This window comes from Agelaius tricolor, unplaced genomic scaffold, assembly GCF_023055355.1.
Source record: "Agelaius tricolor isolate 1412-34295 unplaced genomic scaffold, bAgeTri1.0.p SCAF_13, whole genome shotgun sequence".
Classification (NCBI taxonomy): Eukaryota; Metazoa; Chordata; class Aves; order Passeriformes; family Icteridae; genus Agelaius; species Agelaius tricolor.
The window spans coordinates 15,834,118-15,855,342 of NW_027269273.1; the positions used below are offsets into that span (position 1 = coordinate 15,834,118).

At 39.0% G+C, this 21,225-nt stretch overlaps 1 protein-coding gene across 2 annotated transcripts; it reads right to left on the bottom strand.

Annotated features, from left to right (window-relative positions):
• Positions 1–1,328: 1,328 nt before the first annotated feature.
• SAMD8 (sterile alpha motif domain containing 8) lies at positions 1,329–19,613 on the bottom strand. 2 transcript variants are annotated; one of them, XM_071438845.1, is made up of 7 exons: positions 19,446–19,613; positions 18,091–18,243; positions 11,313–11,916; positions 9,537–9,632; positions 8,731–8,848; positions 7,788–7,938; positions 1,329–6,881 (listed from the first exon to the last, which is right to left on the bottom strand). In XM_071438845.1, exons 3-7 carry the CDS (start codon positions 11,885–11,887, stop codon positions 6,577–6,579), a joined length of 1,245 nt encoding a protein of 414 aa, XP_071294946.1. In that variant the 5' UTR covers positions 11,888–11,916; positions 18,091–18,243; positions 19,446–19,613; the 3' UTR covers positions 1,329–6,576. The 2 variants fall into 2 exon arrangements, with proteins under 2 accessions (XP_071294946.1, XP_071294945.1); XM_071438844.1 differs by having other exon boundaries at positions 11,313–11,919.
• Positions 19,614–21,225: the final 1,612 nt, after the last annotated feature.

A 21,225-nucleotide genomic window follows, 5' to 3' on the forward strand; every position in this document is an offset into this window, starting at 1 on the left:
GCAGCTTGGGTCCTAGCTTGGAGCCGGGGAGGATGGGCACAACGTCACTCATTGTATTCCTGGCAGAATCATGCACAGAAGTTCTTATGATGTGTCACAGGTTTCATGCCTATGTAAACAACAGTCACATCAGGTTATTGTTCTGTACAGATTCAGTATTACCAACTTCCCTGCAGTACTAAAAAAAACCACTAAGGAACCTTTTTTGAAGTGCCATTAGGATACAGTAGTCTTATCTACTTAACTTTGCCAAAAATACCCCACAAACCCCTAACATCATGAAATCATTTGAATCCAAAAACTCTGGAAGGGGCCTTTGTGATGAGACTTTAAATCAAGTTGTAAATACAGCAAAATTGCAGGGTAATGTTATCAGCCCCTTTCTGGAGCTTCCATTCACACATCAGAGATCCCCCTTAGTGGACAGCACCTCTTGAATATTTTTTGTACTCCACACGAGCTTCATTCTCCACTCTCCTTCACAATATTTATGAGTTGCTATTCCCTACATTGCCTGAAGACCCTTCTTCAGTGTTGCTGTAAGAAAAGCAAACTTGCTGCCTGCTGTTGTCTCTTCTTCCTTCCTTCTGCCTCTTTCTTTTTAGGGCTGTTAACCTCCAATTAGAGTACTTGAGGATCTGTCAGTGATCAAGAGACACAGACTCAGTTTTGATGACTTCATGTAGCAGAGTGAGGGGGTAAAAAAGTGAATTTTTAAAAATATTTAAATTGAATGATGAATCTTTGTTTGAAAAGCATTGCCTCTTTCAAATTGATCTTGCATTCTGTGGCATTAGAACTTGAAAAGAGCCTTTTGATAAATTAATGACACTATTAGGAAAAAACAGAACTGTTACCAAATTGGCTGTCAATATTTTGCCCACATCAAATAATTTTTATGAACAGTCCAGTAAGTACCTATCCTATCCTAGTATCAGACTTCAGTACAATTTTGACAGCAACAGGAATTTAGTATTTGGCAGCTGTTTCCCTGTTCCAGGGAAAACCTGCAATTTTACCAGAATCTGTCACAGATCAGTGCTAAAAGAAAAAGCAAAGCCCTTACAGGTAGCTGAAAACTTAAGACACAGCTGCAAACCTACAATTCCTGCATCACCCAGAACAGTTACTTCTCCAGTAATGATTTGAAGTATATGTACATAGTTATAACAAATTCCCACAGCATGTGCCAATTATATTTTGTCAGCATTACTTACTTCCATACTGAAGGAAAACCTCCTAACACCATCACACCTGTGCTCAGGAACACTTTCACAGTCACAGTGCTAACAATGAACCATCATTTTGCATATAAAATACATCAAGCATTTGTCATCTTTCAAATATTTTATTTTAGTATTTTTAAATATGTTTAACACAACAAAGATATAAAACAATATATTAATTCAATCTGAGTTTAGAATCAAAACAATATTTACTTATTTACAGTATTCTACACTTCACTGGCATACCTTCTAGCCATTAGATAACACTATTTTCTCAGTCAGGACAAAACTGAAGTAACAGATCCGTGTGAAAAGCCAGGTTTCTACATCCTTATTATGTTAAGTACCATGTACAATGCAGTTTTTGGTTTCTCAAATTTGACAAAATTTCTTCTTTTTTGACAAAAGTGAATTGAAAGAGCAAAACTAAGTTACAGTTAGTCTTTCTAACTACACAGTCAGGGCCAATAGGTCAGGTTGTTGTGCTCCACATTTATCACCTTAAGTTCCTACACACTTATTACAAACTGGCTTTTAAAATCTGCATGTCACTGAATTATGTACATAATACAGCAAATTTGTTAGGACATAAGTGGTAAGTCTGCAGGATACTGGTATATGGAAGGTTCAGTGTTCACAATACTGTAGTGTTTGAGGAGTTGTAAGGGGTTTTTTGTGCTTTTCTTCATATAACGAACAAGACATCAATAGGTTCACTCCAAAGAACTTATTTTCCCCCAGGAATACTATTTCAATTAGAATAGTGACAAGGTCAAAGACAGATCAGAAATATTTTGTATTTTGTAATTTTATAAACCAGTGGTCTATCAATTAACCCTTATTGTTGAAGTCTAATGCACAAAATAATTCAGAGGGTAAGCTGTCTCACTGCTAGGACTTCTGTCAAATATACTTCTATCTTGGAAAGACTATGGTGGTATCTGCAGTTACAGGTCAGACTTCTAAAAAGGTTATTAAAAAAAAAATCAGTACTGTCTGTAGATTACTGCAAATCCTCCCTAACTCTTCAGCAAGAACTACATGGACAGGATGAAAAACTATCACAGTTGGTTTACATTCTTTTTATCACACTCCAGGTCCATAAAATCTACTGGTTGGGGTTGGGTTTCTGGGTTTTTTTTCCCCATGACTGATGTCTGAAAACCAAATGGGCTTTCATATATCAGAAAACTAGCTAAACAGTAATAGACAAGTCTAGCACTAAGCATGCAGGCAATGGTTAAAAAGCAAGGAGGTATTAATTGCTGCAAAACACTTTTACTGGTGTCTGAGCCCAACTCCTCCCTCTTTACTCTCTTTTTGGCACTACACAAGATACAGCTGTAGAGTAAAGATTATAGGAACCTGTGCTTTTAACCTCCTTAGAGGTTTTCAGTAATTCTAAATAACATTATTTAACAAGCTTGCAACAAAAATAACTTTTTCCCCCCAAATATTTTAACTGACCCTTGCTTCTTAAAGTAGGTAATTATCATGGTTTTATTCAGTCTTTTGATTTTTGACAGATTTCTTTCAGAACCCAGTTAAGTAGAAATTTCTTTGAAATTGGAATGTTTTCTTCTACAGTAGATAGGAGGGGAGACATCAGAGAAAAATCAAAAAGAAAGTGACATTACCTATTCCCATTATTGTGGGAGGATACCACACAGTATGCACTGGGCCTTATCCAAAAAAATGTTTAAACTAAAATGGTAACACTCACTGAAGTCAAGAGTATTTAGTAATTTGCTTGAAGTTAAGCATACAAGTCAATCAGTGCACTTCTGGGATCCAAGTCTTGCTAGTCTTGGACATTTAAATACTTCAGGCCTATCTACATTTCTGTAGTGACACTTTGTGTGTTACTATGTTTGCCACTGGACATGAAGATAAATTGCATATATGGAAGCTTTCTATAGCATTGTTCAAGATCAGCTGGAGAACCTTGCTTAAAGATCCTTTCATCAGTTTTTGTCAGTGTAATCAGAATTTGTTAAAAACCACATCTATGAAAGTCTAATTCTGTGCAGGTATAATGTCATAACCCACTTTAGGGATCTTTCAGAAATGAAAAACTAAAGGCAAAAGGTTTAGGAAAGTTATTATAAGAAACTGTGTCATAAGGTACAAAAAAAACCAAAGAAAAAGGATGGAGAAGAGCCTGTGTGTCTATCACTTGCAGGTATGTGCATAAATATCCCCAAACTTATTAGGAAGAGCTCAACCCTATTGCCAAGTCTCAAATATTACTAAATTTGCTAAGCTAGCAAAAAAATGTGACCCTCCCCTTCTTCTGTATATATGGTTACTAATTTCAGACTTTGCTACTTGGTAAGTTTGTGCACTTTGTAGTTCTGATGTTGCTGAGACACTTGCACTTGCTGGCATTACACAGTAATTAATTCATTATTCTGCATTCAGATTATGTGGGCACTCACACAGACCACAGAGGACAACTTAGCACAAAAGAGGAGCAACATGTTAAAGGAGAGCAGTGGTGGCATGTGAACATAAAGGAAGACATCCCTGAACATACTAAGCATTAGATCCAAGGCCCAAGGTGCTCTGCTGCCTTTACTTAAAAGTACTTGTCAGCAACAGAAGCAGCAAAATGCTTTTAAAACAATGACTCAAAAGGAGTTACAAAATGTTAAACCTATCAGTTACCTGCAACTTGTTTCCATCTAATTAACAATAAAGCTTACATTCCCAACCTTACAGACTGACCTGTGCTCTCTTGCAAGCAAGATCACATTTTTCTGTCTTCTATCAAATTCAAGCTTTCCTTTTGCATGTTTACAAACAGACACAATGAACTTCCAAAACAGCAGAGGACAATTACCCATACAATGTTTCAATCCTCTCCAATGCTAACAAAACCAACCATTTTATATTTCTTATCCTGGACTTAGGTATCTAGCATCAAGGGAAACAGCACAAAAGAACAAGCTTCTTTTAAAAAACAATGATAGATAAGGCTGATTTAAAAATGCAATTTACTTAAAGGAATTTGAAAATTAAATTAGAACAAAGAATCCTTACGTTTCAATGTATATAAACTTCACTACAAAAAATATTGAAATGATAGCTTTACTTTCTGTAAACATTGTTACAATGGGCTGTACTTGAAAATTCTCCTGCATGTCTAAGTTGCAGAACAGTATTTCAGTTTAGATGCAGTTATGCCAGTTACTACTCAAATGGTTATTTTCCGAATCAACAGCTTGGCAAGTTTAATTGCATACCTCTCCATATAACTCAGATTACAAACCTGCACATCCTGAGAACAGATGTTTCCTAGAGTTTAGAAAAACAGTATTCATAACTGTGTGCATTGCAAAGGCAAATATAAGTTAACAAATAGAGCTCTTTCATTATAAAGTCTCAAGAGGAATGTTCAAATTGCCTTTCTGAAATCAGAAAGTTAAGAGCAGCAAATGGCAAGTCTTTAAATCTTTCAGAATATTTTCTCCGTTTTTTAAAGTGTAAGCATACTCCCCCAATTTGGATGGCAAAAGCCATCAGGCTATGGTAGGTTTAACAATATATTATTAAATCTGCAATTTTGCTAAAAAATTGGAATGTTATAAATATAAAAATCTCTGTAATAGTACAGTGTACATGTGCTCATTACAGTTGGCAGAGATACTCCAAGATGCATAATTTTTCTGTGGAATAGGAGCTAAATTAAGTTACAAAAATAATATGTACCATGAAGAGTGTAAGGTAGTCAAGTTAGTACAATCAAGGTATATAAAAGGAACACAATACAGCAAGGAGTAGCCCAAAGTAGGTTACAAGCCCCCAGACACAAAACCTTGCAAATTCCAAATGGATTCATTTCTGTGCACACACAAGTACAAAGTGCCCATTAAGTCAGCTTGTACCAAGCTGGGAGTTATTTGTGTAACTTTCTAAACCTGACTTACACTACATTTGCACATCTGAACTTGCAATAATCAAATTAAAAGGTCTATGCCATTTTTATGATTTTGTACCTTGTACCTATCAGTTTTCATTTAGCACAAATGTAATTTCAAGGCTCTACACACAACATTAGTATTGTCCCCTTACAATCCACTGCCTAAGAGACCAGCAACCCTTGTGTGACCCTGCTCATGCATTATGGACTGAGAGTGTTGGTTTGAAGTTTTGGGGTATGTTTTGTTGTGGGTTGTGGTTTGGTTTTTTTCAACAAGCAAAACTCAACTGTTTATGGTATCTTTCAGGGTAGTAAATGAACAACTTAAATTAAGAACTAGCCTCTTTTCATAGTTGTTAGAAAAACATATACTGTGTGTTTATATATATAACCAAATATACTGTGCATATATATTATATCCAGAGATAGTCACCATATTGTTGACACCAGAGTGCTAAAACATACATCAACATGAGCACTATTTCCAATACTCACTATTATTACTATTCATGAAAGTGTTACTACATGCATTTCCCCATCCATTTACAGGACAGTAAGATACACGAAGACAACTGTTCTTTTTTTCCAACATTAAAGAACTGCTCCTGAAAAGCATGCATGAGTTTGGGTATAAAGTAATTAAGACCACACAAAAGTTACTTTGTGGCTTTAAACTCACTAAAGCTAAGTTTATTTTCAGTGGATGTTCCACTTACTGTAACTCATTTAAACACAAAAGGGAAAACTTTCAAGTGCTAGAACAACCATACAGACAACTGATGGACTAGACTAAATAAGTTCTCATTCAAAAAAATATTATCACTGCACAGCCACAAGGCAGACCTTCATTTTTGGCAACCTGTACGCAGACCATTTATACAGTCAAGTCTTGTAATTTAACAGTTAAGAGACCCTCTCAGCATGGAACTATACTGTTTTCTTCATTATGACACAGACCTCCTCAATTTTTAAATATACACAGTTTGTTTTAAAAATTACATGTATGACTGCTTTCAAAGAAAGGCTTTATAAAGTTTTCATTTTTTTGTCAGTATATGTAAAGGCTGGCACTCGGGCAACAAAGATTATCTGGACCTGTAAAGGGTGTGTTATATTCAACACATATTTCAGGTTAATGTTCCATAAACATTCACACAGAACCTTGCCAAGGGTAACAGTATTCTAGTTTATATTCATGCTTCACTGATAGCCTTTACCCATTCCTGCATTGTTTTCTGTTTTCACAAGGAGAAAACAAAACACATCCCTGGAAAGTATGGAAACCCCATTTTATGGCTAAGAATCCAAGAAACAAGGCAAGGAGGAGATCATGGAGTGAAAAATGCTACTTGACTTCCCCCTTGTAGCTAGCCTTGTAGGACCTTAGTCATAATGTTTCATAAAAATCTGAACTGACCCACACAGTCTTCAACCAATTAATCTTTTTAGTATAGTAGGTTTTGAAAAGGGCCAGCAATACTCATTGGGAACAGTACCATTAACATTGCATTCAAAAAAAGAAAACATAGGAAACCATATCCTTGCCCTCCTACTCTGATGATATGCTCTGGTATTAGCCAATGTATGGTAATACAAAAAGAGCCTTGTTGTGATGTAAAAGGCAATGAAGACATCTATAGAATAATGTTCATGTGCAGCCAAAATGAAGAAGATTCCAAAGAGATTCAGGACCCAGGACAAGGTGTGCAAGAAGTTCCAGCTCCTTGGCGTATCTAGGAGAAAACAGAAAGTTATTAACCTTGACTGTCTCAAAATGCAGGCCTAGACATTCCAAACTTTTATACAGATTTTTCATCCAAAAAGGAGATGAAGTTATTCTCTTCATTCAAAAATGTTGTGTACAGGTCCAATAAATCCAACGAAAGCAACCATACAAGTTATATATGTCTATCAGTTCATGACTTCATTTACAAATGCATTTCTGGATTAACAAGAGCATCCTTAAATGGTTTAGCACCCTGCAAATCAGAATTCTTTGTTCAACATACTTCTTTTAATAAAAATGATGTCTTTTCTATGTTACAAGGAGGAAGATATAATGAAAGCTACATTACTGTGATTGCAGTCATTACGTCATAGCTGAACTCAAAGGAATGATCTTTGCTTGCTGAAACATGTATCAAATCCCTGCTGGTGTTTACAGAAGGGTACTGCTGTTTCATATATTCTCACTTGCCATGGGGTTTGGTGATTGGCTTTATGGATTATACTAAATGTATGGAAAACTCGCCAGGTTTTGGCTGGCAGGACTCAGTAGAAGGTACCTAGGCAAGGGAAGAGTAACAGACAAACCCAAGTATCTTCCCAAGTATTCTCCCAGTAGCAAGCCAGGAAGCCTTTCTAATTTCTTGGCTCACATGTTCAATGAAAAGTGCCTTATTCATCCCCCCCATGCAAGGAGGTGGTGTTCCTTTCCTTGCTGTGACTTGGCTTTCACAAACTTGAGAAAGAGAACAGCAATCTGAATTTGTATTTGTTTGCTTAAATGTTACACTTTGAACTTTTTGAGAAGGTCAAGGAGCAGATATTCTTAATACTTAAGGACATTCAAATGTTTACACTCTCACACCTCTGTACATACTCTTAAGGACATTTGAGTATTGACACTCTGTACTCACATTCTGTGACAAAGAAGTTGAGCATGGTCAGGACGACAGTGTGACCACTGAACATATAATCTCCACATGTATGCACTCCAGTCAGAGTCATTCCAAAGCCACTCCAAATTGCAAATGCCCGCTGGAGTTTGGCCCAAACACTGCCATACAACTGAAAAACAGTGATATTAACCTTTACTAAGTTCCAACTCCACGGCCCACAGTATATCCCTAAAGTGAGCTGTACTGCACTATGTTTGTTTAATACCATTTATCATGTTGTGTCTTTTATTAAAATGCAGGTTAGTACATCTTTGGATTTCACTGTGGCAATGAGTCACATTGGTAACTGCAATTACTAATTGTATTCACCATACCTCTTATGAATACGGGAATTTAGAGCAAGTATTTTGTTTCAAGTGATTTACCCACAGAGCCTGCCATCTTTTTTTGAATGTGTTCAGTCTCCCAAATGTAACATTATCAAGCTTTCCATTTGTTCAGCTCAAACCTCTCCTAACTAAAAGTTAGGATGAAACCATAAAATCCCACATTCTAAGAATATCCCTTATGAGAAGGGGTGAAATAATAATAGTTTATTAGGTTTTTTTCCAAAACCACGCAACCAACAAGACAGAGAAACGATTACTTCTTTCTTCATGAAGTTAGTAGCTTAAGTGCACACACCTCTTTGACTTTCTGTCTCTGTTTAACAGTGTGAAACATTCTGAACACCCTTCCCCAAATAACCATATACTCTCCAGAGTGGCAAGTGCTTCTAGGACCCCTAGGGATGTTTGCCTGAATATGGCAATTAATGCAAGGACAAGGAAACAGGAGAGAAACATGATGTTCTTAAAAAACACACGTCTAACACTATGGTTGCAACAATCTTAATCACATCTTGAGTAGTTTTTTACAAAAGGAAACAGGAAAAATAATGTAAAGCACTTGAAGTTTTTACCTTTCCAGTACACTGCAAGTGCTGTCCTGGCACGGAGAGTGAGGTAACAAACATTGTAATGCAGCGTAATAGAAACACTGTCCCCATGAGGCTGCACAGCCTGCGCAGCAGAATAGATCTGGGAAAAGTACACAGGAACTGAGATCTGGGAAGTTATGATAAAAACATTTCACCTCACCCCAACTTAATCCCATTAAGTCCTGACATCATCACTGCAAGTTTCACAACAATTTTTTTTCCAATTAAGTAGTATTGTAAAAATAAGGTTCCACATGACAGGGTGAGACATTGTAGCAAGCTTACTGTCACCAAAAGGTACAGCTCCACCTCTGCAGCTACTCCTGTGCTAGCTTTGGCACTCATACCTTCTGTTGGCAAACTGATAAAATCAATAAACCAGTGAAAATTTAACTTAAAATATGCATGCACACAAAAGCATTTTCTATCTCTCTGTGAAAGCAAATTGCCAGGCTGACTCAGACATCCTGTGGTAATTCATTCTTGTGGCACTTTCTTATACAAAGCTGTTATAGCATGAGAGTATATACTGACAACTTTTTGAAATACCTATGTTCTGAAGGAAATTACTTATAAATATGGTAGAAAAGTGAATTCAGATTACTCCTTTGAAAGATTCACAAGCCATCAATCATGATGAAATCCTCCCTAATCCATTTTAACAGAGACATACTAGGAGCTGACAAGATTCTTACAGAATAGAACTTCTTAAACAATCATAATAAATTCTTGTTACAGTCTTTTCTCTGCATCAAAGGACCAGTTAATTTGGATTTTATAAAATCTACCTGTGTTTGTGAAGCAGAAGAACCAAGAGCCAAATGTAGCAAAGAATTACACCACATACTTCAGTCATAGCAAAAGCCCATGGTATTCTAGGGACACTAAAAAAAAGACAAAGCAGAAAGTTAATACAAAGGCTTAATTTTTTTCCTAGTCTTGGTACTGAAAATAAGGGCATGTGAGGTTCTAACCTCAAAACTTATTTGCATTCATCTGACAATAGTATAAACTACAGTCAAAAATACTTTTGTTAGACTGAATGAAATATAGAATTTGGAATATATTCAGTTATGTTATCTCCTTCCTAATAATGTGCTTTCAGTTTCCACAGATTTCACTAAGGGAAAATCTCTAGTATGCTCTCTTAATTCACATGTGACGTACTAACAGGATGTGTTCCTCCACTATTGTTTCACAACAACCTTTTTCATTCTGACAAAAACTTGCATCATGTCAATTATGCTGCTTATGCTTGCAAGAATGCCATGTCAATGCAATGAATTAAATGTTGCAAGGCCAAAAATATGAAACACTTGTAATGAAGCAGAACTGCCCAGAAAAGTATCTGGGAATATAAAAATTGTTTTCAAAACTTCAGTAATAATCACTACATTAAAACATTTCAGCCTTCCCTGTCAAAAGATCTAATACCTTCTTGCACTCATAAGGCACCAGTAACAATTTCCGCTCTTCAGTCACCAAAATACAGATCAACAGATTTTAAGAGAGGCTGCTTCCTGTACTTTTGTGCTCCCCCTGATACAAAGGGGTAGCAAAGCATCACTGAAACATGAGCTTTGTAGTAATCCTCTGTCATTGTTCTGTGAGCTGCTGCTTTCTGGCCTCCCCCATCCTCCTGCACACTGAATACCCAGGGAGCACCCTGGGTACAAAATCCAATAATGCCACAGCTCCTGTTCTCTCTGCCCTCTTCCACTCTGTTGGATGTGGGCTGTCCTTGATGAGTTATTTATACCTTTATGGAGGATTCTGCACTCTTACTCAAAAGATTAGAGTCTTACTGACTTCTTGAAAGCCATAAATGAAAATGGAAATTACTGGCAAGAACAGGAAGATCACAAAGGCTGAACTTTATAACAGTTTAGCTCATCTTTTAAAACTCTCTAGGCAGTTAAGTTCTCCATGGTGCAAGTGCTCTTTCTCAAAGGGAACACTTACTCTCTATTAAACCTGTTGTCAATGACTAGAATTCGACCTTTGCCATTGTGTCTCTTCTTTGCCTGAAGTGAAGTATTTTCTTTAAAAAAATGAGCAGGTACTGCATAAATCACAATAGTGGTTTAATAACCTGTTAAAGAGATGCTGGTCTTTTCATTCAACTTGAGTTTCCCTAGACCATCTTCAGCAAGCTGACAGTGGGAAGACAGTAAAAACACAGTACCAATGCTGTTCCCGTTCAATTTTCTAGCTCACTCACAGATCAAAATATTCCTTCATCCAAAGGTTTTTTTATATCAAGACACGTTAAGCTTCATGGCAGAAAGTGGATTTCAGAAAATGAGTTTAAGATGTAAAACTAAAATATAAACTAGATAGAACAACAGCTCAATTTATTTTCCCCAAACCCAAATCTCTGCATCTACCTGATCCGCATTTCTTTTAGCAGAAGGACTTACTAGACTTTTATTACTATTTTGCAGAGGCATTTCTAGAGCACATGAAACTTTCTTCTAGAGCATATGAAACTTTGAAAACAGATAAAAGACAGCCTGTATTTTAACCATCACATTACTATTTTGTTTAGAAAGAAAATGTCTTACCTATCTAGAAATATGTCCGGCAGAGGTGGATATGTTTGCATGTCAGGTACTCGCTCGTGTACTATCACCATGACAAATGATGTAAAGCCAAACACTATGAAGACATACACACAACTTAAAACTGTCTTCCAGTACTCTGGGTCCAGTCTTCGTGTGGCATGTTTGTTTTTTCCGTTTGCATATTGATACTGATCACCATTCAAGTCAGTAATTGGTCCATCATAGTCCCGAGGTACCTCACCATTACAAAACCAATCTCCCCCCTGTAGTGAACCAGCTGGGGACACTGTGCCGGCATGACCATCACTGGTGTAACCCAGCTCTTCCAGGACATCAACGTGCTGCTTCTGCAGTTTGCGTATGGACAACATCAGCCTCTTGATATCCCCCAAGATTTTGATTTCCAGAGGAGGAGATCGCAAGTCATACTCAGTAAGTGTCAGCAGGGTAATTCCATCCAGCCTGTGTCGGTTGCACAGAAGATCCACGTACTCACAGAAGCCTTCTTCCTTCAGCCACTTGGCCACGTTCTTGGTAGTCCAGCGTCGAATGCAGAGCTGGTTACTGCCCGCCATCCTGCCCTTGATCCGCCACTCACGCTCACCTGCTGCACAGCCAAGAGAGAGACAACACCAGAGTGTTCAACACACATCACTGAAATGCCAGCTCTCTTGTGCCATTTTAGATGTTCAATTAGCCCAAGACATTTTACATAAGAGATAGCTAAAAACCAGACCTAATTTCTAAGGCAAGTAATACAAAAATGCCTTTTTTTTGTTCAAGAAAAACTAAATTAAGATTATCTCATTTGCTCCTAAAGAGAAACCTAAAGTTTCCAAGAAGCAGAATATTTCCTAGACGTATCCAGTATACTGTTCTAATTTTGTTGCAAATAAATAAATAAATAAATAAATCCTGCTTTGTTAATTACATTAGGCAATGAAAATCAAATACTACTCTTTAAATACCAGCTTAATCATTAGACTTTTCCACTGTTTGCAGTTCATCAACTACATGAGGAAGTACAGCCAGCAAACACACAAAACTGAATTAAAGCTGAAATAATACATTTCAATACAGTCCAATATCACACTGTTTTTAAATACTACTGAAGCTTTGATGACATGACATTCTCCCACTCCTTCCAAGCAAACCTAAGTCTAGATATCTGCAACAGTATTGAACTGAAGTATGTTAGTTGTATGATGATGGTACAACCATCCTATTTCTTTGTTTGATCTCAATAATTAAGATAGATACTTACTGAGTTGTGAATCCTTTAAAATACTCAGCTTTCAAAAACAGCATTACTAGAAATGAAGTACTGGTTTAAGCTTCAAAGCATTTTTAAATGGATGTGGTAATAGATAGCATAGTAACACACCAAAACCAGAAGAGAGGTATTCTCTTCATACAGATTTCCCAATAATTGTGTTCCTGACTCTAGAATATTGCATGAAGGAAGGAGAGACAGCTCAGCAACATTTTAGTCACATGGTGGTGACAAGTCACCAGAAAAACAACCACGAAAAAAGTTAACCACAGGACATTACATGGAACACAACAGAACTCTGAAAGGCTACCAGTGAAGTAAAAGTACTAAAACGTTTATGTAATATTGAAGACCCACAGCAGCAGAGAATGGATTTGTGCATAATTTATATTTGGTGGCTCATGTACAGCTACCATCTAAGAAACAGCTACAATATCACAGCTCTTTTGTACTCGAAAAAACAGTCTAATTAACTAAAATGCTTCAATCATGCCAACCAAATCTCAGAAAATACAAGGCACTACAATGCACTACTGCCACATACATCATTCAAGGCTTTCAGAATGAAAGTAAAGAAACAGTGTATTTAATCTATTATTTAGCTGCTGTCTATAGTAAACTGGTAGTCAAATCCATCATGAATATTCAGCACAGTTCTCCATCTTTTTCAGGGGCACAGCTCCTCCAGAAACAGAACGTCTTTCCTTCTCACTTCTTTTTTTTTTAAGGAGGTACAGTACCTATTGTGCTGTTAATATAATTACTGGATGCAACTTTTTCTTCTGGCTTTCATCTAACAGAACCACAAAGTATTTTATACTATATCAGTGAAGATTCAATTTGCCAAATGAGATTTCCCAGCAGTGCAAAAGCAATATTTTAGAAGAAAAATGAGCACACAAATCACACTTACCCTTCTAAAATAATTAAGGGCATAATACATCTGAAGATATTCTCTCAGCAGTTGACTGTATATTAAAAACTTGTACTTAATTCATTGCTAAAATTTCTCAGTACCTCATATACAGTCAATAAGCTTTAACACCTTGATTTAAATAGTTGCCCAAAATGAAAAGAAACCCAAACTCCTAGAATATCTGCATATGCTATATGCTTCCTTCTCGATATGAAAGGGTATTTTCTCATTTTTATGTTATCGTACTATTTCTGAAAGTGTAGCTCAAAAATAACTCTAACAATTATTTTGGTCACACGGCTAATAAAATAAATTATGATATTTAATTTGATTAAATGTCCTGGCCCACTCCCCCTGCAGTGGGATGGCGGGGGAGAACTGTAAAAAGGCAAACCCAAGGGGTTGAGATAGGAACAGTTTAATAATGGTAATAAAGTAAAATACTGTAATAATAACAGTGAAAATAACAAAAAGAGAGAAGAACAACACCCAAGAAAGACAAGTGATGCACATTACAACTGCTCAGCACCTGCTGACCTTTGTCCAGCCAGTTTCCCAGCAGTGGTCAGCCCCTCTGGGCCAATCTCCCCCCTCCATTTATATACCAAGCAGGGCATTCCATGGTATGGAATGTTCCTTGGGCCAGGTTCAGGTCAGCTGTCCTGGCTGTGTCTCTACCAGCTTCTTCTGCCCCTCCTCACTGGCAGAACAGGGGAAAATCAAGAACTCCTTGACTTAGGGTCAGCACCACTGAGCAACATCTAAAACATGAGTGTATTGTCAACATTGTTCTTATACTATTCCAAAACATCCAGTAAAAATAAACAAACTTGAGTTGCCAAACTGAACTTCCAGAAAAACAGATTACATACAGAAAAGAAAAGAAGTTGTTAATCACAGTGAGTTTTATAACATAGTAATCATCATGGGTTTTCTAAAAGCAGTGAATGTAAACTCACGACACAAATACACTCAACTTACTGATGCTGTCTTCTAACCAAAGCAGCTTCTGAGGACAAAGGCAGGAAACTGTCCCTAACCTAAGAGAATTCCATTCATTTGTTACAAGTCAAGTAGCCTAACAGCAGCCTAGTCTTCTTTCATCTGGCATTGCTGGAATAAAAATCAACCCTTATCAAAGGTGCAATAAAAGTAACCTTACAACACTGAATCAGCACACCCATCAAAGGTCACTATGGGCTGGACCCAGGAGAAAGTCTACATTAAACCTCAAGATGCAACTGATAGGACCTGCTCTGTTTTTAAACACTGTCAACAAAAGGACACTTAACCAACTGGAAAAGACAAAGAAATGACCACAAAACACAAATTTAAAATATCACACAGAGCAGGTAGCTAATTTCATCTCAACAGCAACAGGTAAACTCATTTTTCAATGACAAAGCAACTTCTTAAATCCTGAAACTGCCTTCCCTTTCAGACTGCTCAATTGGTGACACTTGAGTGGTTTAAAGGGTAAAAGGCACTCTCCCTAATAATTGTAACACCTGGAATACAGTACAAAGCCCTATGTGCAACTGCTCCTGCTCCTTTTTGAAGCTGAAGAATGCTGCATAACTTTTACACCACTACACTGCTATGTCAGAATAATGCAGCAGAGGCCAAGTCCCCTAGATAACTGCACCTGTCTTCTGGAAGGAAACAGCTCTGGGAACTACTTTGCCTTCCATATTACTAGTTTTATCACTAAAGCAAATAATGGGTAACATTACTTAATGATGAATAACACACATGAGTAACACAAAGCAAGCACAGACTGAAGCGTCAGAGGGTAAAATATACTTTTCACCTGACATCAGCAATGTCTGTAGCTAGTTAGTGGATTATTTTCCTGGTACTGTGACTTAACACTTAGCAAGCCTGTCAACAGTACGTATTGTGTGTCCCATTTTCTTGCACCAGCCTTTCAATTAACAGCATGAACACAATGCATATGAACTGTATATGTATAAATATTTACTTTTTTAAAAGAAAAACATTACTTTGTGAGCCATAAACATTCCTACAACTTGGCTGTGGCATCTTAAGAAATAAGATGCCTCTGAGAGGCTGACTATACCCTAGCTGACAGCAAAATTTTGTAGATGTATATCTAGAGAAAATTAACCTCCCTCAACATGATTGTCCGTGATTCTATCATGTTCCCATCTACTGAATTGCTGCCAGTCAACCATTAATTCCCTAACTTTCCTAGCTTACAGACTTTGAGACTGTATATTGAGGTAAAAATGTGGGAAGTTGAATCTGCTTATCACTACTCTAGCCAAGGAAAAGTAGCATTAATATCACAGTAACATTAGGCTGCAAACTTGATTAGAGCAGTCATAGCTGAAGGGTTAAACAACCTAGTTAGGTCTGCAGCAGTTAGCAGAGGGCTGACTGGTTTTGTTTATTCTAGACACATACGCAAAATCTCTACTGGCACCACGACTGCTTTACCACCTGCCCTCAGGTACCTGGGAGAGCCTTGCCCCTTGCTTTTTTCCCCCTAGATTCATTTTCCACCATCCTGGAGAGGAATTTTAGGAAGGATGCTGAACAACTACCAGATCTCAAGTGATTTAACCTACATTTCTGTGTGAAGGTTTCAAGCTGCAGTTTGAAAACAGGCCATCCCAACTCGGCCCCCCCTTCACTGAGTCTGCTGGCTTAGGAGCACATCCCACACCTCAGGGGAGAGGCTGTTCCCTGCAAAGGCTGCTACTTCACCCATGTTGGTGGCCTTGGTTCCCCAGCACAAAAAAACTACACAAAAACATGTGCTGAGCCAGCCTGCAATAATAAGGCTACTGTCACACACCAACTTAGCAATGCTGTGCTGGAAAAAGAACACACAGCACTGCCTTGTTATGCAGCACAAGGCTCAGCTACTCTGCTGACTCTGACTTACATGAGAAGCTTGTCACCTGCTCTTCCTGGAAACTATAAATTCTTCAGTGCTTATTTAAGGCAAATAGCACCAAAGATTTCACTGCCATATAGCATACAGTGGCTTAGTCCTTACTTCCTAAATGCCACCGGATACATATAATATGGTAGGTGTCTTGTAAGCAGAAGGACAAAAAGAACACATGCAAAAACAATACATGATTTTTCAAGAGTTTTTAACCACAATGGCAACCATACTACATATAAAATTGATCGAACACATCACAATGCCCACCATGAGACAACATATGGTACTTTCCTGAAGCAAGAATACAATAATTTCAAATGCATAAATATTGCTGTAAAACTTGCATTGAGTTTTAAATAGTGACTTTGGTATCATAAGTGAGATGATCAGCAATAGCTTAACTGTACTCAAAGTTCTTAGTGCTATGTATGAAGGTAAGATAAGAAATCTCAAAGTAACACTAGCTTAGTCTTAGGTTTTAAGCCATCAAGGAAGATGAGCTTTTTGAGAATTATTTACTGAAGTGCAGCTTGTGTATCAAATATTAGTGAGACATCTCCATGCAAGAGTGACAGCAGCTACTACAGAAAGTCCTGAAAGTTAAACATGTTTGTCTTAAGAACCACACGTACAGTTACATATTGCATCAAAATGAACAGAATACAAACTGCTCCCTGACTCTTACACCTCATGAAGCCAAACAGGTTGTACTATACTCAAGTGAACACTAAGAGCAGCTCAACTCCTAATCTACTAACCAGCTAACCAAACAAATTTTTATACTACTGCCACAATTCAATGCACACACAAGTGATTTTTAAACAACTGATCAAGTACTCCACCACTTATCTTAGGATGTCATTCACAGTATTTCACTACTATTTGACTAAGTTCTTGAACATTTTACATGCTAAATATCAAGTGTCAAGTATTTTTCTTCCGGTTTCAAGTAGTATATCCCTTCTGTGACAGAATAATGGCTGCTCTTTATCCCTATACAACTTAGGAGTAACAATTCAAGTTTCTTTCTCCCCTTTTCTTCCCACACTCTCATCTTACTGTGGAGATAGGGGAAGACATGAACAAACTCTCCATACAAATGAATACCAGAACAATATCTGAAGTGAAACTGTGTTTCATCTTACTCTCCACAACCATTTACAATCTGATCTTTCTGGTCTAGTGAAAATCTAATAGCCTTCCTCATTTTAGATGCATTAAAGTAGGCAAGAAATAAAAAAACTTCTAAAAGGCATGTGATTATCAAACAAACATAAACAGTGTAATATGGTTAGTGGACCTCAACCAGCTAAGTGGGCTGCAAAAGCAAGCTCTGTACAAAGAAAAGCAATACTACAGAACTCAAAAGATTACAGTTCCTAGGCCAACCTGTATTTTAATAGTATCCTACTAAAATAAACCCCCAAGCAGCCAGCAGAAACAACACCCATAAAAGGGCAAACAAGATAATTTAAAATTCTTGTGCTTTACAAATGTACAGGACATCTCCTTCACTTCTAAGCAGTACTTATACAACAAAACCTTAGAAAACTTTACAAAATTTCTTTCACCTGGTATAAAAATCACTTCACACTAATCCTACAGGTTAGTTCCACCTTTCTTCTACATCACAGAAAGCAAAAGGAAGAAAAAGACACAGCCATTTCCTTACCTCTGATATTCAGCAAGAAGCACCCCCTACCAAACAGGAGGGGCACTTAAATGCCGGGAAATGTCTTCCGAGCTCTTGCCACTCCAGAGCACAGCATGATCAGCTGCTCTGTGGAGGTGGCACAGACACCATGCCCAGCTGCACAAGGGAGCTCTGTGGAGACAGAGCAGACATTAGCCAAGTTGAATTTTGCCATCGAGTCATTTTACAACACAGAATGAGCACTGCACATAAAAAATTTTTATAAAATTAATTTTGCAAACTGAAGCCTCAAATACAAAACCGTAAGACCACTTCAACTTATGCCAAACGTTAACACTAACACTACCTCTCATTTGCCTCTTCCATTAACTTAGGGAGCTGGAAAAACCTACCTTTTTGAAGTGTTGGGTTTTTTAATAGCAATCCGCAATAACTAAGTGAATAAGGCCACATAATGCATCAGTAATATAGATTTAAGAGACTGAGTGGGTAACAGTTCCAGTACTTTCGACTTCTTTATGCTCAGGCCCTAAACTTGCACACTCTCCCCACAGGCAGACCCCACCATTTAACCCTGAAACTCGAAGAGGACACATGCAAACCAGTAATAGCACTGTTCCATGCTGCCTTCTTAATAATCAAATCCTACACACTCAATAGCATTTTTATTCAAAACTGAACATTTGGTCCTCAGAAAACACACCAATTTTATTGAAAAAAGTAACAAGAATATCTATTTTGACTGGTACAACCGTTTCGTTATCTGACTGTAAGAGTGACACAAAACATCATTTCCAGGAACGATCTGTTCGCTGCGGAGGCTGACGCGGGAGTCACAAACCGCCCGGGTCCCCTCTGCTCCCAGGCCCCACAACAAACCGCACAGGACCCGCAGGCCCCGGCCCCCCGGTGCCGTCCCACACCTTCACACGCCTCTCCTAAGGAGGCCGGCAAAGTTCACCCGAGAGCGGCACAGCCGGGCTCAAGGGCTGACCCCTTCAGCCCGAAGGCCGCCGGCGACACGGCCCCAGCGCGCAGCTGGTGCTCCGGGCCGGGCGCTCACGCTCGCCAGAGATGTGCCGGGCCGGGCGGGCGCGGTAATTACGGCGGAGCGGATTTTAGCGCGGACACACAGCACGGGAGGCTCGTCCTCCCCGCAGTAGGCGAAGCTGCTCTTCTCCCGCACAGCTTCTGCGCCCCGAGACTCGCCGGGCCCGCCCGCACCCCGGGGGTTGATGCCGCAGCGAGGGCAGCGACGGGGACCCGGCGGGCTCCCGCCTGCGGGGCGGCCCCACGGGAGGGAAGGAAGGAAGGAAAGAAGGGTCCCCGGTCCGGGCCTCCCGGGAAGGGCCCCGCGGCTCGCCCCACCTCACCTGCCGCCGAGTGGCGGTGCCGCCGCGCCGGCCCTGGGCGCTGCGGCAGCGGCTCCTCCGCGCCCTACCCGTGCCTCTGCCCGTGCCTCTCCTCGGCGGCGGCGGCGGCCACCGCCACCCCCCATCCCCCGTCCGGAAGCGGCGGCGGCAGCGCCGGCAGGCGGCGGCGGAAGGGGCGGGACGGGACGCGGTGGAAGGACGGGGCCCCTGCCAGGAGGGGCTTCGGTCTGTGCCCGAGGCTTGGAATCGGTGGATCGGTAAATATCGCCATCCTTCAACTCAAAGCATACACCAGGACAGAATAACAGAGGAAACTTATAGGGCCCTCGTACTGTCAGGCCTCATAGCAGGCAGTCATTACAAAACATTTCAGTTGCACCATTGTTCTTTCCTGATGTCTGTATAAAAAGAATAAAACTGGCTGTCCGCACTTGGCCGGCAGCACTGAGTCATTTATGCGCGGAGATCCAAAGCACAGATGTGAACATCACACATGACTTAGGAAAGCTTCAGCAAGGCGCCGTAACTTCGGGAGCTCCATAGCCTACAAACAGCACAGGTGGAGGCGATAGAAGGAGACGGACACACGAGAAGCAAATTGCTCCAGAAATAAATTTATTTTGGGTACCAACTGTCTGGGGTAGCTGCCAGCCCTTTGCAACTGTTTGAGTAACAGTCAGAATTTGTTTTGTTGATGATGTAATTACTATGAGGTCCAAAACAATCTTAAGTTGTAGCTTCAGTTGAAATAAAAAGGAGGTGGCAGTGTATCCATGAAGTTAAGGACACTGCCTTTTTGCCTTTTCAGAGAAAGTGGCCTTGAGATCCTTGTTCTTAAAAAAAGAAAAAAAATTGCAAAGTTTATATGCTGCTAATAGTGAAACAAGAAAATTTGCACTTCAAAATTCTTCAAAGCTAAGTCAATTTGTCGAATCATCAAGCAATCCTATGCAAATATGCACTCTTGTGCTCTCTCAATTGTAATGGACTGTCTATCTACCAGATATTCAGAAGAGAAATTGTGAAGAACATCTCTCAGAAGGCGCGAGAACATCTCCTCCTTTCCACAAGCCTTGGTTCAAAGATGCTTATCTCTGTGCAGTCTGTTCTGTCCCGCTTTTGTTTTTTACACTAAATGATCTGTAGTTTCCCAAAATGAGTTGTTGAAGTTGGAGGGTGTGTTCCTCTGTTTTTGCCAGTTTAGCAGCATCTGCAAACAATGTAGGAATCAAGCGCAATTTCAGTCCTCACAATGTTTTCCTTCTTTGCCGTTAAGGCACTAGATGAAAAACTGACGAATCTGAATTCATCAGTGACAAACACATACATGTAAATCTGAAAAAAATCAAATGGACCTTGTCTTCCTGTTTATAATGGATCAATTAATAAAGCTGGTTTAAAATTGAAGTAATTTTGCTTACTCCAGTAATTTTTCTTACTTACACATATTTATATTCAAAAACCCCTAGCATGTATCTGACAAGGAAAACAAAATTACAGGAGAGCAAGGCAAGTAAGTTGAACGAGATTTTGTGCTTCTCTATTTGTGCGCATTCTCTACTGTTTTTGACATGAATTTTTCTCCACCAACTGCCAGTCAATCGCAACTTTTTGCACACTTCCAAGTGCCAAGTTGGTACAATCTACAATACATGGCTGCATTTGCTTCTATCTGAACAACTGGTTTAAACCAAAAATGTAAAAATAAGCACAAACTAAAACTAAAAATTGCTGCAAAAACAACTGTAGCAGGCTACGGAGCTGTCGTATCATGGAATAG

Excerpts from the sequence above, each read along its gene's own strand:
- SAMD8 (XM_071438845.1), bottom strand. The coding sequence starts at position 11,887 with ATGGCGGGCAGTAACCAGCTCTGCATTCGACGCTGGACTACCAAGAAC. Across the intron at positions 9,633-11,312 it reads CCGGACATATTTCTAGATAG|TGTCCCTAGAATACCATGGG; the intron begins GTAAGACATTTT and ends TCTTTTTTTTAG. Across the intron at positions 8,849-9,536 it reads CTTCTGCTTCACAAACACAG|ATCTATTCTGCTGCGCAGGC; the intron begins GTAGATTTTATA and ends TACTTTTCCCAG.